Here is a 13,024-nt window from a genome sequence, read left to right as displayed (position 1 = left end):
AAGGACAAATTCAGATGTACTATCCAGTCCAGCAGGTGAATCTGTATCATGAGGCAATGTTACAAGTGGCTCATGTACACAGACAGCCCTCTGCTACTACCACAAAACACTTACCTATGCGAGAGATGCAATTATACAGCCAACCAGGAGGCTAAGGTCAGTCCGCTAAGACTGGAACAGACAGTCATGAGGAGAAGGTTAATACTTGCACCACACCTCCAGCCTCACATAGACCTACTAAACCTGCACTGGCCAAAAATACACCCACCAATAGGGAAAATATCTATCCCAGCAGAGTGCTGCCACCCGGACATCTCAGATGCTCAGGTAAGAGCCGCCCTCTCCAAAAGCAAAAAACATAGCATCAATGGGACCAGACGGTGTCCCTGGCTGCATCCTACATGAACTCCAAGAAGAGCTAAACACAAACATAAAACTACTGTTCAGTCTCAGCCTAACTACAGCATATGTGCCCGAAGAGTGGCGTACAGCAACAGTGGTCCCACTCCATAAAGGTGGTGCCTCAACGGATCCTGGAAACTATCGCCCCATAAGCCTGACTAGCTTGGTCTGCAAAGCTATGGAAAGGATCATCATGGACCGCATAAATACATATATTGGCGGAGCTACAGACACTGGATCCTACTCAGTTCAGCTTTGTTAAGGGCAGATCCTGCCTCTTAAACCTGGTTAATTTCTTTGAAACAGTCACCAAGGCCATTGACGAGGGGAAGGTGGTCCACACAACCTACCTGGACCTCGCAAAAGCCTTCGATACAATACCCCACTCGGGCATTATAGATAATCTCACCAGCTTAAATATAAACCGCTATGTCACTAGATGGATTGCAAACTGGCTAAAGGACAGAACCCACATGGTTAGAATTGCTGGAGCCATGTTATACTCCAAACCAGTTACAAGTGGTGTCCCACAAGGCTCAGTCCTGGGACCTCTCTTGTTCGGTATATATTTCTCGGAGGTACAGGCCAACACGGAAGGACTGTGGCTGAACAAGTTCGCAGATGACTGCAAACTGGGCACCATAATCTACTCTACAGACGACACAAGCATCCTCCAAAAGGGCCTCATAGAAACAGACAACTGGTGCCAGAGCCATGGCCACAAGCTAAATGCCAAAAAGTGTATAGTCAGCCCCTTTGGCAAAAACAAAGTGCCCACAAATTACCACATAGCTGGTAATCCATTAACTACAGATGAAGTAATTAGGGACCTGGGGACACAAGTTGATAGCAATCTCTCATTTGACAACCACGTCGCCAAAGTGGTTAGAACAACATTTTATGTAGCCCACCTAATCATGAAGGGATTCACATCTAGATCAGGGGAGGTCATCGTGCCTCTCTAATCATCCCTCATCAGGCCCATAATTGAGTACAATGCCCCTTTTGGGATGTACCTTAACAGACACCTGCAGCAACTGGAAAGACCCCAAAAGTAGCTCACCAAGAGGATCAAAGGGCTAAAACAGATGCCATATGCTGCCTGGTTAAAGAAACTCAAGCTCTACTCAGTGGCATACCGCCTGTTCAGAGGCGATCTGTGCCTGACGTATAAAGCCATGTCCAAACTGGAATTAATGCACATGCTGCACCTCAGAAAATCCAAATCCCATCGAGCTACGCGCTCGAGAGACTTTAACCTCAGCACTGAAATAAATTGGACTTGCTGGAGGGACAGATTCAGAACCCAGAGGCTCCGTTCACTCTGGAATAAAATCCCAGTCCAGGTTAGGCAGAGTCCCGCATTGACTCTCTCCCAAGAGGAATCTTGATGAGTGGATGGGAGATCGTAGGTTTACCCCGGGTATCACATCTGTGTCACTGTTAGACAGAGGCACAGTATACTAACCTCTAAAAAGGGCATAGCTAAATAAATTTGAAATGGGTGGCGAAAGACAAGCACATTCTGTGTAGGCTTATATATGCCCTAGGGCAGATAGCCTAGTATGAACCTATGATAGACATTGCTCTTCTGATTGCTGAGTTTGCCACTTACTGAAATCATTGATGGCTTGCCCTTGTGGATGGTGATGAATGCTTAGATCCTCTAATCTTATCGCATATAGTCTGTTTTGCAAGTAATTTTGAATGTCTTTGTCATGGCGTTTTACAGTTGTAGTTTCAAGTCTGCCAGTATTCAATAGCTAATGTTGACTGGCACAAGAATCCACTTATGTCAACCTTGCTTAATGCCTTATTTACTTGTACATGAGACATTTAGAGGCTGCAGATAGATAAATAGCTAGATAAGTGAAAATATGGATTGTTGCTGTTCACGGATTTTTGGACTAGAAGGGTACCTGACATTACTCCACCGCAGACAAAATTACAGGAGCTCTTTTTATCATTAATTGTTTCATATTATTATCCCTGAGCATTTGTGGAGTATGGAAAAACAGTGCCACTGGCTGGTTTAGTGTATTTTTGTAATTTGAAGGCAGGTGTGCATGTGTGTATGTTAGGCATATAGAAATTAACTGAAATAAATACCTATTTATTGTGTTTTTAGCTAAATATAGATACATGCATAGATATATACTTGGATATAGAAATCTACATTTTCATAAATATATAGAGTACCATTGACAAATACAACAATTGATATGGTAAGATATGTCTGCCGAAATAATTAACTATATCACTACAGTAGCTTTTGTGGGTGAGTGTGTGGGTGTGTGTATAAAGATAAATGCACGCATAAGCAGTGTCTAGAATAGACTGCCCTTAGACTGTGTGGAATTGTGCCATAATACTTATTGAGTTTGTTGCTTGAAATTAATTAATTACATTTTTCTAATTCAGTTTACTGACGCCACGTGTAGCAGTGATGTTTGGCATTGACTGATGGGTGTGCTTATTTTAACACTAAACATGGATTTTTAATACCTCCATTATTTGCCTTCATTATTTTGACATGTCCTTGTACACCTTCATGCCAGATTAATAAATATGTATAGTCATTCCATCGTTTTGGAAAATGATTGATTTTGTTAATTGTGCATACTTGGACATATTACAGTAGGGTTCACTTGGGAGTAATGTCTCCTTTGGATGTTCAGGCCTAGTTGTACTTATTACTGAAGCTTTTAGGGGTTACTGTTTCTCCTTATTTCACTTACTGTTTACCCATTTTTATCATGATTTTTCTTCCTTTCATATAAGATGAATAGAGAGAGATCTGGAAGCACTCTTAGGACACCGTGGGGGGTCATGGCTACCGGACTCACAATAGCCTACCCATTACTCTTTGACAAGCCTGTTCTTCCATTGTCTGTTTTAAAAATCCCAAGTTGTGCATTTGCATTTCATAAGAAATTAGTCACATTTCCTTGCATGTATCTCCCTTCTGATCAAAAGCAATCTTGGTCATTGTTATTCATTCTGTTAAACATGTCTTTGTTGTGGTACACACTGTAGTACTGAAGTAGTTGTGTTGTGCTATCCTTTATTTACATTTAGCTAAACTATCTTGCCTTCCACTTAGTGCTATGTTGTTGTTTTGCATTTTAATGCAAATGCGGATATCTCAAGTGCTATCAGTAGCTTTTTCATCTCCACGGGACACTCTCCATTGTAGTATGCCACTTTATTTCCATATGCATGTGGTCACTCCCTGTAGCTTTGTCTGTATACTAATTTGTAGTGACTTGCAGAATACAAGAGTCCTAGACAGCATGCTCAATGTAGCCTTATGAGATTTACAGCAGTCATCCTGATTTCATTATTTTTTTCAACTGTACTGTTTGTATACTAATGCTGATTGTGTCTTCTGTGTGTATTTACACACACAGACACACACACACACACACACACACACACACACACACACACACACACACACACACACACACACACACACACACACACACACACACACACACACACACACACAATATATGCTGTAGCAGGAAGTGACAGACATAAGAGTGCACAGAATCGGCAAGAGAAACAAATAAAGATAACATAGATTATGAAAAAGATAAAAATAAATAAATAAATAAAAAAAACAATATCAGTTAATTTATATCAGAGGCCTGGGTAGAGGCATACATATTTATGCTTACTTACAGCTAAGTAGACGGTGAGTAATTCTAGAGTAAGTCACTCTAGAGTAAGCACAGTGGAAGTAGGACATGGGGATGAATATGAAGGGAGTGTGGGATAGTGAATGATTTGTTAGTCAGGGTTACAGCAGGGGCATAGCCAGTGTGTGTTGAGGTATTCCTTGAGATATTTTTTTACAAACAATGTAGAAGAAAGAGAAGAGTTCATTAGGCAGTTGTTTCCAGGTTTTTCCCACTGTGTTACAGAATACTGAGTCTCCAGCCTTGGTATTACGTTTAGTAGTGGAAACTAGTAGCTTATTAGCTGGGCGTATTTTTTCCAGATTCTTGTATGGAGTAATCAGACTACATAGGATTAGGGTATCCATATTGTGGTAGAGAATCTTTTGGGTGATAAGTTGTTCATAATGAGGTTGATTCTGCATTTCTAAGCATCCCAGCTGTTTAAGGTTGGGACAGTGATGGGTTATAAAAGGTGCGCCTGCAGCGAATATGGCAAAGTTATTATAGCTGGTTGCAATTTTGGTCCAGTTGCTTTTAGATAGGTTGGTATAAATGGCACAGGTATACAACATGTTAGACATAGTGTGGTTTTGGGCAATGGTGTGAGGAAGGTTTTGAGTCTATAAAGGGTGCCTACTTTTCTGTTGACTGACTTTAGAGTAGTATTGATATGATCATCATAGTTAAGGTACTGGTCTATTGTGATACCTAAGAGTCGAGTTGTAGTGTATGGCGATATGGTATTTGCATTGTTAGAGGTTACTGTCAAGTGACATTGTGGAGACATTTGTGTAGGAGTCAAAAGCAACAATTTCATTATTTTTGGGTTCGGGAGGAGGCAGTGTTAGAGACCAATTTTCAACATTATTAAATACTGTTTAAGTGAGGGTCTGGAGTGAAGAAATGAAATTGGCAGAACAGATTAAAGTTGAATCATCTGCATATTTTATGCCGGTGGCTTGTGGAGTATTGGCTTTAAAATAGATATATATATATATATATATATATATATATATATATATATATATATATATATATATATATATATATATATATATATATATATATGTAATATGTGTGTGTATCACGGTGGTGGTGCATGCTGTAGCATTTTCGCACACGCTGTCTGATTCGATTATCAGCTAGAGCGTCTTCTGCGTGGAGACATGCGTGAATGGGCGTACCTTCGTTGAAGGTTGTATGTCCTATTTTGGAAGGTATATTCTTACACATATATTTCTGTAAATATATCTATATACACATGCACATAGGTGTCTCTCTGGCTCTCTCTGACTTTGCAAATGCATCAATAATGACCTGTGTTAATTATTCCGCACTTCCGTGACTCGTACGCCTAGTATCCGTCTCATTGTTTTTTAACTCCGGCAACATGTATGTTCCCACTGGTATGGTCAATGTCTGACTGAAGGTAATCTTCATGCAATGTACTAGTATGAGTCTCCTTGGAGTGAGAAGTATTTATCCGGATAATACATCGGATAGTCCTCAGGCCTCTAATTCTGTGGATTGTTAGGGCAGCACAATTTTTTTTATTTTTTAATTTTTTAATATACATTTGGTGACCGGGAGTGTGCAACTGGAAGTAGGTCCATTTTCAGCGGAGGCCCGGGGAGAAAAACTCCACAGTTAAAGCATACAGACAGTAGTTACATTGGATTTACATAGCGACTAACAATTTGGTTAACATAGCAATTAATTACAAACATAGTTGTAGATGAACATAGTACATCATTAGACAACTAGAGGTTGCAGACAGTATTTGTGTGTGAGGGTTTATAACGGTTACAGTATAACTGCTGCAGAAGCTATGGACTTGCATATGGGGTGTATGATTCATCAAAATGAGTTCCTTGGGTTGGCATAGGATTGCCTGGTCTCAACAGTGTCATAACACCTGTAAGTTTTCTTGAGTTAAAACAGGACCTAATACTGTTCAAGTGCATGACAGCTTTCTAATGTTTGTAGTGGTAACATTGCAGTAGTGTTGCATTGTTTCAGTTGCCAAACGTGGACTTTGAGAAAGGATGGCCTCCCAGCAGAAGTCGCGTACCATTGTGCCATACAGCTTCGAGCCAGTATATACCGATGGTCAGCGTCCACCTAAACGAGCACGCAGATGCAGCAGTAGCAGTGAGGAGGATGATGCTTGTGTGACCGCAGATGAAGACATGAAATGGTGCACATGCCAGCTCTGCATACCAATGAGTACTGCACGTGAATGTTACTGCTGTGCATCATCGACCCGTGCCAAAGCCAAAATCATTGAAATTCAGCCACCACCACATTGCATTACTGCACATCCACTATTTGAAAGTACTTGCCTAACGACACATATGCTACACATCCTTATGCGAGCCATGTACTACTTCAAAGGTCATTTTCAACGTACACAGTGGACAAACAGGTAAAAAACAGTCATAGTCTATCAGTCTGCATGTCATGATTATTGTCTTAACTAATTTGTGTGTTATTGAATTCACGGGTTACAGTTGATATGGTTGATTTCACTAAAAATGAACTGTAGCATGACATGCTTATGATTGCTATAGAATGTGAACGGCCTGTAGTACCTGTTGTCCATGTATGGATGATGTTATTGCACTGAACTGACACAGACCTTCAAACTGTTGAACTTTGACAAAATTGTGGCTGTCAGACAGCAGAGTTTTCATGCTGTGATGTTTTCTAGGGATGTCAGATTTGATAAATGAAAAACAGCATTGCAGATGTAATTTCACAGTTGATATTAAGTTGCTAATTATTGATCTGCCCTGTACAGAAACAGAGATTAGTTTACTTGCATGTTGCACGCACTGGCACTACCAAGTGGGTGACAGTTGAGTGCATGTTGACACGTAATGTTGTGTGCAGTATATTACTACCACACTGAGTCATCTGCATTGGCTTGCATTTGAATTTTCGGTTTGGTTAAAACTATGCATGTTAGCATTACTAGAGTGGAGGATGTGTAGCACTGCAGTTTATAGCATTTTGTATGCATTAACATTCGAGACATTATAGTGACTGTGACCCTTTCCTGTTATGCAGAGTATACAGATTCGTTGCCTACCGAGCATATGTGCTATGGATGTACGATAATAAAAAACTTGGTTATGGACATCGAGTGGTCATCCCCTCATGTGTTGTGAACAGTATACGTCAAAGATTCCCCTCGGAGGAAAATGATTATGTTGGCTTTCAGGCTTTTGAAGGTTTTTGGGAGTTTACAGAGTAGCACTTGAAGATTACTGTCAAGTTGTTGAAGCTGTCAGAAGCTGGAAAAAATAATAATTATGCATTGTGTGGATTGTGTAGTGTGCAATTTATGTAGTACATGGTGGATTTCTATTGATGTATTAACCAACTGAATTAACTGTAACACTATGTTGTGGATCATAATGGTTGATGTATAAAACAATTACATATGTAATGGCCATAACTGCGAATGAAAATTTACAATTTACATAGAAAATTTGTTTTTTAGTATGTCACATATTTACTTAAATAGTGTTAATAAATTGGATGTAAACCTTTATCCTTGTCAGTTTATAGAAGACTTCCATGGAAAGGAGTGTGAAGTACAAGTTACAGATTATACTTTGATTGCAGTAATGCATGCATCAGAATGACTGCTGTTTATGTTTGCACTACTTAGAAATAACTAATCGAGTAACCAGTATTGGCAGTATGAAGGGCTTGGTTATGCACCCTTCATGAATGTATAAGAAATTTAATAGAATAGACCTATTGAAAGATTGGTAATGAACTGCTATCCGGTGAAGATTTACTATAAGTGGATCAATGGTTTCTGTATTATGAAGTACATGAGTATTTGGTTTAACTGCATAGCTGTTGGCAAACTGCACAGCCTCGGCTTGGTGTTCATTCGTTACGCTAAGTTTTTACTACAGTATTTTACACACTGGTACAAAAGAGTTTCAGCCTCCATAAAGGGTCTACATATGCAGATTGTTGTGCATTACACTCATACACTTTGTGTTTGGTTTGCATTGGACACAACCAAGTACAGTCTGAAAGCCATTCCCATTTCCACTTGGTGCATGGTGGCATGTCCTGACCAATATGTTCTCCCATTCACTGACTCAAGCCTGTTGACATTTATACTTTGATCATAGAAAAAGGATTACTTGAAGCATTACTTGAAATGCAGTCTAAGGCATTACAACCCCCTCATCAAGGGATACATGCATGTCAACTGATGCTCCAGTGGAGCTCATTTGCGTTTAACCATGGAGATGAAGACTAAGCTTTGTCCTCTGAGTCCAGATAGAGTCTATTGGGGATAAATATTTTTATTAAATTGTGCAGAACACGGTGAGTGCAATGATGTCAATGCACCAAGTCCAGCCACAGCATGAAAGGAGAAGACCTGAACATAAAGTTGGGATCTAGTCAGATATGTAAAGAAATGCATGCATTTTTTTGATACGTGAAGATGATGCAACATGCATTTGTTAGATCGGTTTATCAGTTTCACAGCATGGTTGTTATACGTAAATAATGTTTTACAGGTATTGAAGGCTTACATGTGGTCATTCCAAATGACACAGCTTAAGGTACATGGACAGCATCCCAGAGAGATGTATGATCATCGATGGAAGATATTTATTGGCATTATTTTTTTACACAGATTTCACTACATGTCATAAATGTATGACATCCATATGATGTAGTATGTACATCAACGAGCGGTGATTTCATTATGCTGTAGGGGAAGTTTTTTTTTAGTGCATGATGTAATATTTGTTGCTGTTCATGGATGTCATTCGTAACTTATTTGCAGGTGTTATAACAGGTGGTAGTTGTCGATGGCTGTTGATGCATATCATTTTGTAGCCACTTTGAGGCACATTTCTCAGTGGAACACTGAATGTATTGGCATTTAAAATAGAGTAATTGTATGGCAGAGCAGTTACTAATGTGGCGGTTGACACTTACCATCTTCTCCTTTTATTCACAGATATCTACATCAGTCTTCATTGAAAGATGCCCCACTGCATGGCATATGGTTGTGGAACACACACTGGCCGTTTGCCAGAAAATGTTTCTATACATAGCTTTCCACGCAATGTGGAGCAATGTACTGTGTGGGCAACACGGTGTGGAACAAATGTAGGTAGCATACCCAAGTTTGTGGCTGAAGCAGTAAACTGTAAGAAGCCACGTTATTATCTTTGCTCCCTCCACTTTGAGGAGAGCATGTATGAAGTCAACTTCATGAAACAGTTGCTGCCCACTGATATTAGAAAAGGCAGAATTCTTCGTCGCTTGAAGAAAAATGCAGTACCCAGTATTTTTAGTTTTTCAAAGGTGAAGACACGAGTGTCATCATGTCGACGGATTGAACAGCAGGATCGACAAAAGGTAATCTAGAAGTAAAAATTTTTTTTATTAAATAGAGTACGTGGGACTGCATGCAGTGGAGTTCATGATATAGTGTACAAAATTGTGCAGTAGATAGTCTTGTTTTGTCTGTAGTACGTAATGTAATAGTACAGGTATAATTTGATATTTGGCCGCTCGATAACCATGCCCTTATGGCAAAATTATGATAATTGTCTTGGTGCGCTTCTTTTCATGATTCCAAAGGCTGTCATTGCTGCAATGGACAAGTCACGTGGCTGAATCATAAAACAGTTAATGCATTATTTAGTAGCTTAAGATGAACTGTTAAAAATGGGGTGCTTTGCATGTATAATAATCTACTATTCTTCATTAACAGGTGCTGGAGGAGTTGCTGAGGTCACCACATGAATCAGCAGAACAGGTAACACAGCCAATGGACACTGATGAAATCCAAACCACTGACCATCGCTACAACTGTGATGTAAGTAATTTGATTTTAAGCCTGTTGTTCATTTTGAAAATGTGGTAATGTATGTGTGCATACAATGTAGGTTCCCAATCAGTGAGTGGTTATATGTCTATTGACTTGTTAAATTAAGTCATACCATACCACAAAGAACCATATCAATATGTGACTGTTTATGGTATGGGCTGTCAGAGATAGAGACGTATACAAGCAATGTAATGGTTATTTTTAAGTATTGATAGCAATTTGATGTGATGTTCTTATGGTGTTGTAGTTATACACCGTAATAGTGTAAAACAGTATGGATAGAACATTGTTCATTGTCAGCATTGAGTATTTGGCACTCACTCTGGTGTGAACAAATGTATAAATTTTAATTGTTAATGCACATTTTTTCCATTATACATTATCAGGGATATAATAAAGTGCAAGGTAGATGACAGTGTAGATGTGGGTGGACAGTTAAATACCATGATTCACTGCTGTTTAACTTCTGTGAATCTAAATGGGGTAGTAGGTTTGCATTGATAAATCGGTATTTAAGGTTTGTTTTGAAATGTACAGTACAAGTTTGGTTATAGATGTCTTCAGTGAAGCTAGGCAGACACACGCAAGTTAAAGTTGGCAATATGTACTTAGCAGCCATTGGACCATAGGAGGTTAGTAGGCTATTATCCCGGTGCCCCTTAACAACATAGCCAAGACTTTAGCACATGTTTAGACAAACCAGCACCTAAGTAACCTGTCCAGCATGGACATGTTTGGAATACCACTGGCATATTTTCTGTTTGCCATCCAGTTATCCAGGTTGCATACAAAGATGGACAAAGAGGTACTCTACTTGATGTGGAGAGGGAGTCGATTCCATAGAAGATTGACTTTATTGGAGAAAAATCTATCCTTCCAACAAGCCCTGTTCATGTCACACACCAGGGTGAGATCATGCATGGGGGTTACTCGAGTGGATCTTAATTTGCGGATATGCAGCAGTCGCATACAGGTGGGGTCCATGATTACCTTGCATGCCAGACAGAGGTCGCCTCTGAGGAGTCTGCATGAAACTGAGTAGTGGGATAGGGCTTTTAGCCTATCAATGTATGGTAGGATGTTTTTGGACCTGGCTTCTCATTGTAAGGAAGATGTGTGTTCTTTACAGCTGCATAAAATGCAGAGAGGTGTGTTGTAGTCAGTAATGGGCATTGTAATGGAAGAATACATTGATGTTACGTCCATTTTTGCTACTGGAAGACATACCCTTATGAGGTGGGGCACGTAGAATGCTTTCCATACCACTTGAGCTAGATAGTGATAAAAAGTCAAGTTGATATCAATCATCACAGCTGAGTGCTTAGGACTTTGTCATTAATGTGATAATTTTAGGGGATGTGACTCTCCACAAAGAGGAAGATGCATTCTTTGACATTTGTGCATTGTTTCATAACAAAGACATCACCTTTATACTCTTTTGTGTGTCAATACAGAGTCTGCAAGAACAGACAGGCATGCTGCTGGAAGACCCACTGATTGAAAATGAGAAAGTCATCGTAGTGGACATCAGTGTAAGAATTTGTGTGTTTGAAGCATCACAGCATAGCTGTCTGTGACAGTTTAATTAGCTGTTCAGATAGGTGATATTTAATTTACATTGTTTGTTTATTCTTTTCTAGGAACAGGCTGCTGTATTTTCGGAAGAGGTAGTGATCTCCAGCATGGAGTATGCCGATGGAGAGGCAGGAAGAGATAATGCAGCACAACATGACTACACAGTTGGAAAGAATGGATTATTTCCCGCTGATAATATAAATGGGAAAAACAATGTTACAAAAATTACAGAAATTAAAGCATCTCACAGCACAGTATCAAATGTGCGAAAGAGAGGCCACAGGAGATCACGGAGCACGGGTAGTCAAACTAAGGTGTCACATACTATGTTAAGTGTAGCAACACAGACTGCAACTGTAAAACCTTCTGTACATGATGCTGAATGTATGGCCTCAACATGGATGGATGCTAGCACACAGTTTCCAGAAATGGGTGTATCACCGGCGCAACTTCTTAAGGATCACACTTATGTAAAGTGGGGTAAGCCACATGTTGAAACGAGCAGTAGTACTGACATCTATGCGATGGAACAAGGAGTCCAGGTGGATATGTTAAATGATGATGAACAAACGACAGATATGGACCCATTGAATGATGATTGTTTGGAATTAGAGATGCCTTCTGCCATGGTGTGTTGTAGTACCCCAGTGAGAAGTAAAGAAACCATCAACTGGAGTCTGACAAGTGATGCCCAGACAATGTATGAAGACATAAATGACTGCCATGAAGAAGACCCTGACTGGTGTGAGCCATCGACCACCATGTCCGTGATCTGAAAATGATGAGACTCTGGAGTATGAAAATGTGGAGCAGCAGATGGTGTTGCAACGGAAATTTATTGTATTTGAAGACTGCCTGGATGAACTGCTGAGAAGAATGATATGTCCTGACTGTAAAGCACCAGCATGTGATGACTATGAGAAAAGAGTTGTTGGATCCATGTTTGCCACCAAAGTAATGTGTCTGAATGGACATGAAATTGTAAGTTGGCAAAGCCAACCAGTGTTGGGTAGAATGCCTGTGGGAAATCTTTTGAATGCAGCTGCTGTACTATTTAGCGGAAGTACATATGCACATATAGCACGGTTTTGTGCATATGTGGGTCTGGAATTCATTAGCCAGACAACATTTTATGACCTACAGCGTGAGTATTTATTTCCAGTAGTTCAAAAACAGTGGAGTACGCATCAGCAAGATCTGCTACAAGACATTCAAGGTAAAAGAGTGAGATTATCAGGTGATGGCCGATGTGACAGTCCGGGCTATTCAGCAAAGTACTGCTGCTACAGTTTGATGGATATGGACTCTGGATATCTCCTGGATTTTGCCATAGAGCAACTTGGTGACGGAACGTCTTCAGTAGCTTTGGAAAAAAAGGCATTCCTGAAATGTATGCAGAACTTGCGTAGACTGAATGTGGACATAAGTGTAGTAGCAACAGACAGACATCGAGGGATTGGAAGTGCAATGAGGACAGAGT

The 13,024-nt window shown here is 39.9% G+C and overlaps 1 protein-coding gene across 1 annotated transcript; it reads left to right on the top strand.

The window, feature by feature from the left end:
• The first annotated feature begins 5,375 nt into the window (after window positions 1–5,375).
• Window positions 5,376–7,658, top strand: LOC122802069 (P2X purinoceptor 7-like). The gene is made up of 2 exons (XM_044071780.1): window positions 5,376–6,513; window positions 7,158–7,658. Exons 1-2 carry the CDS (start codon window positions 6,134–6,136, stop codon window positions 7,342–7,344), a joined length of 567 nt encoding a protein of 188 aa, XP_043927715.1. The 5' UTR covers window positions 5,376–6,133; the 3' UTR covers window positions 7,345–7,658.
• Window positions 7,659–13,024: the final 5,366 nt, after the last annotated feature.

This window comes from Protopterus annectens, chromosome 5.part0, assembly GCF_019279795.1.
Source record: "Protopterus annectens isolate FY-2018-M chromosome 5.part0, PAN1.0, whole genome shotgun sequence".
Taxonomy (NCBI): domain Eukaryota; kingdom Metazoa; phylum Chordata; order Ceratodontiformes; family Protopteridae; genus Protopterus; species Protopterus annectens.
Note: the sequence above shows the minus strand (reverse complement) of the source record. Positions and strands in the feature narration are given on the sequence as shown.

Coding starts and splice junctions, on each gene's coding strand:
- LOC122802069 (XM_044071780.1), top strand. CDS start 6,134: ATGGCCTCCCAGCAGAAGTCGCGTACCATTGTGCCATACAGCTTCGAG. Junction 6,514..7,157: donor CGTACACAGTGGACAAACAG/GTAAAAAACAGT, acceptor CCTGTTATGCAG/AGTATACAGATTCGTTGCCT.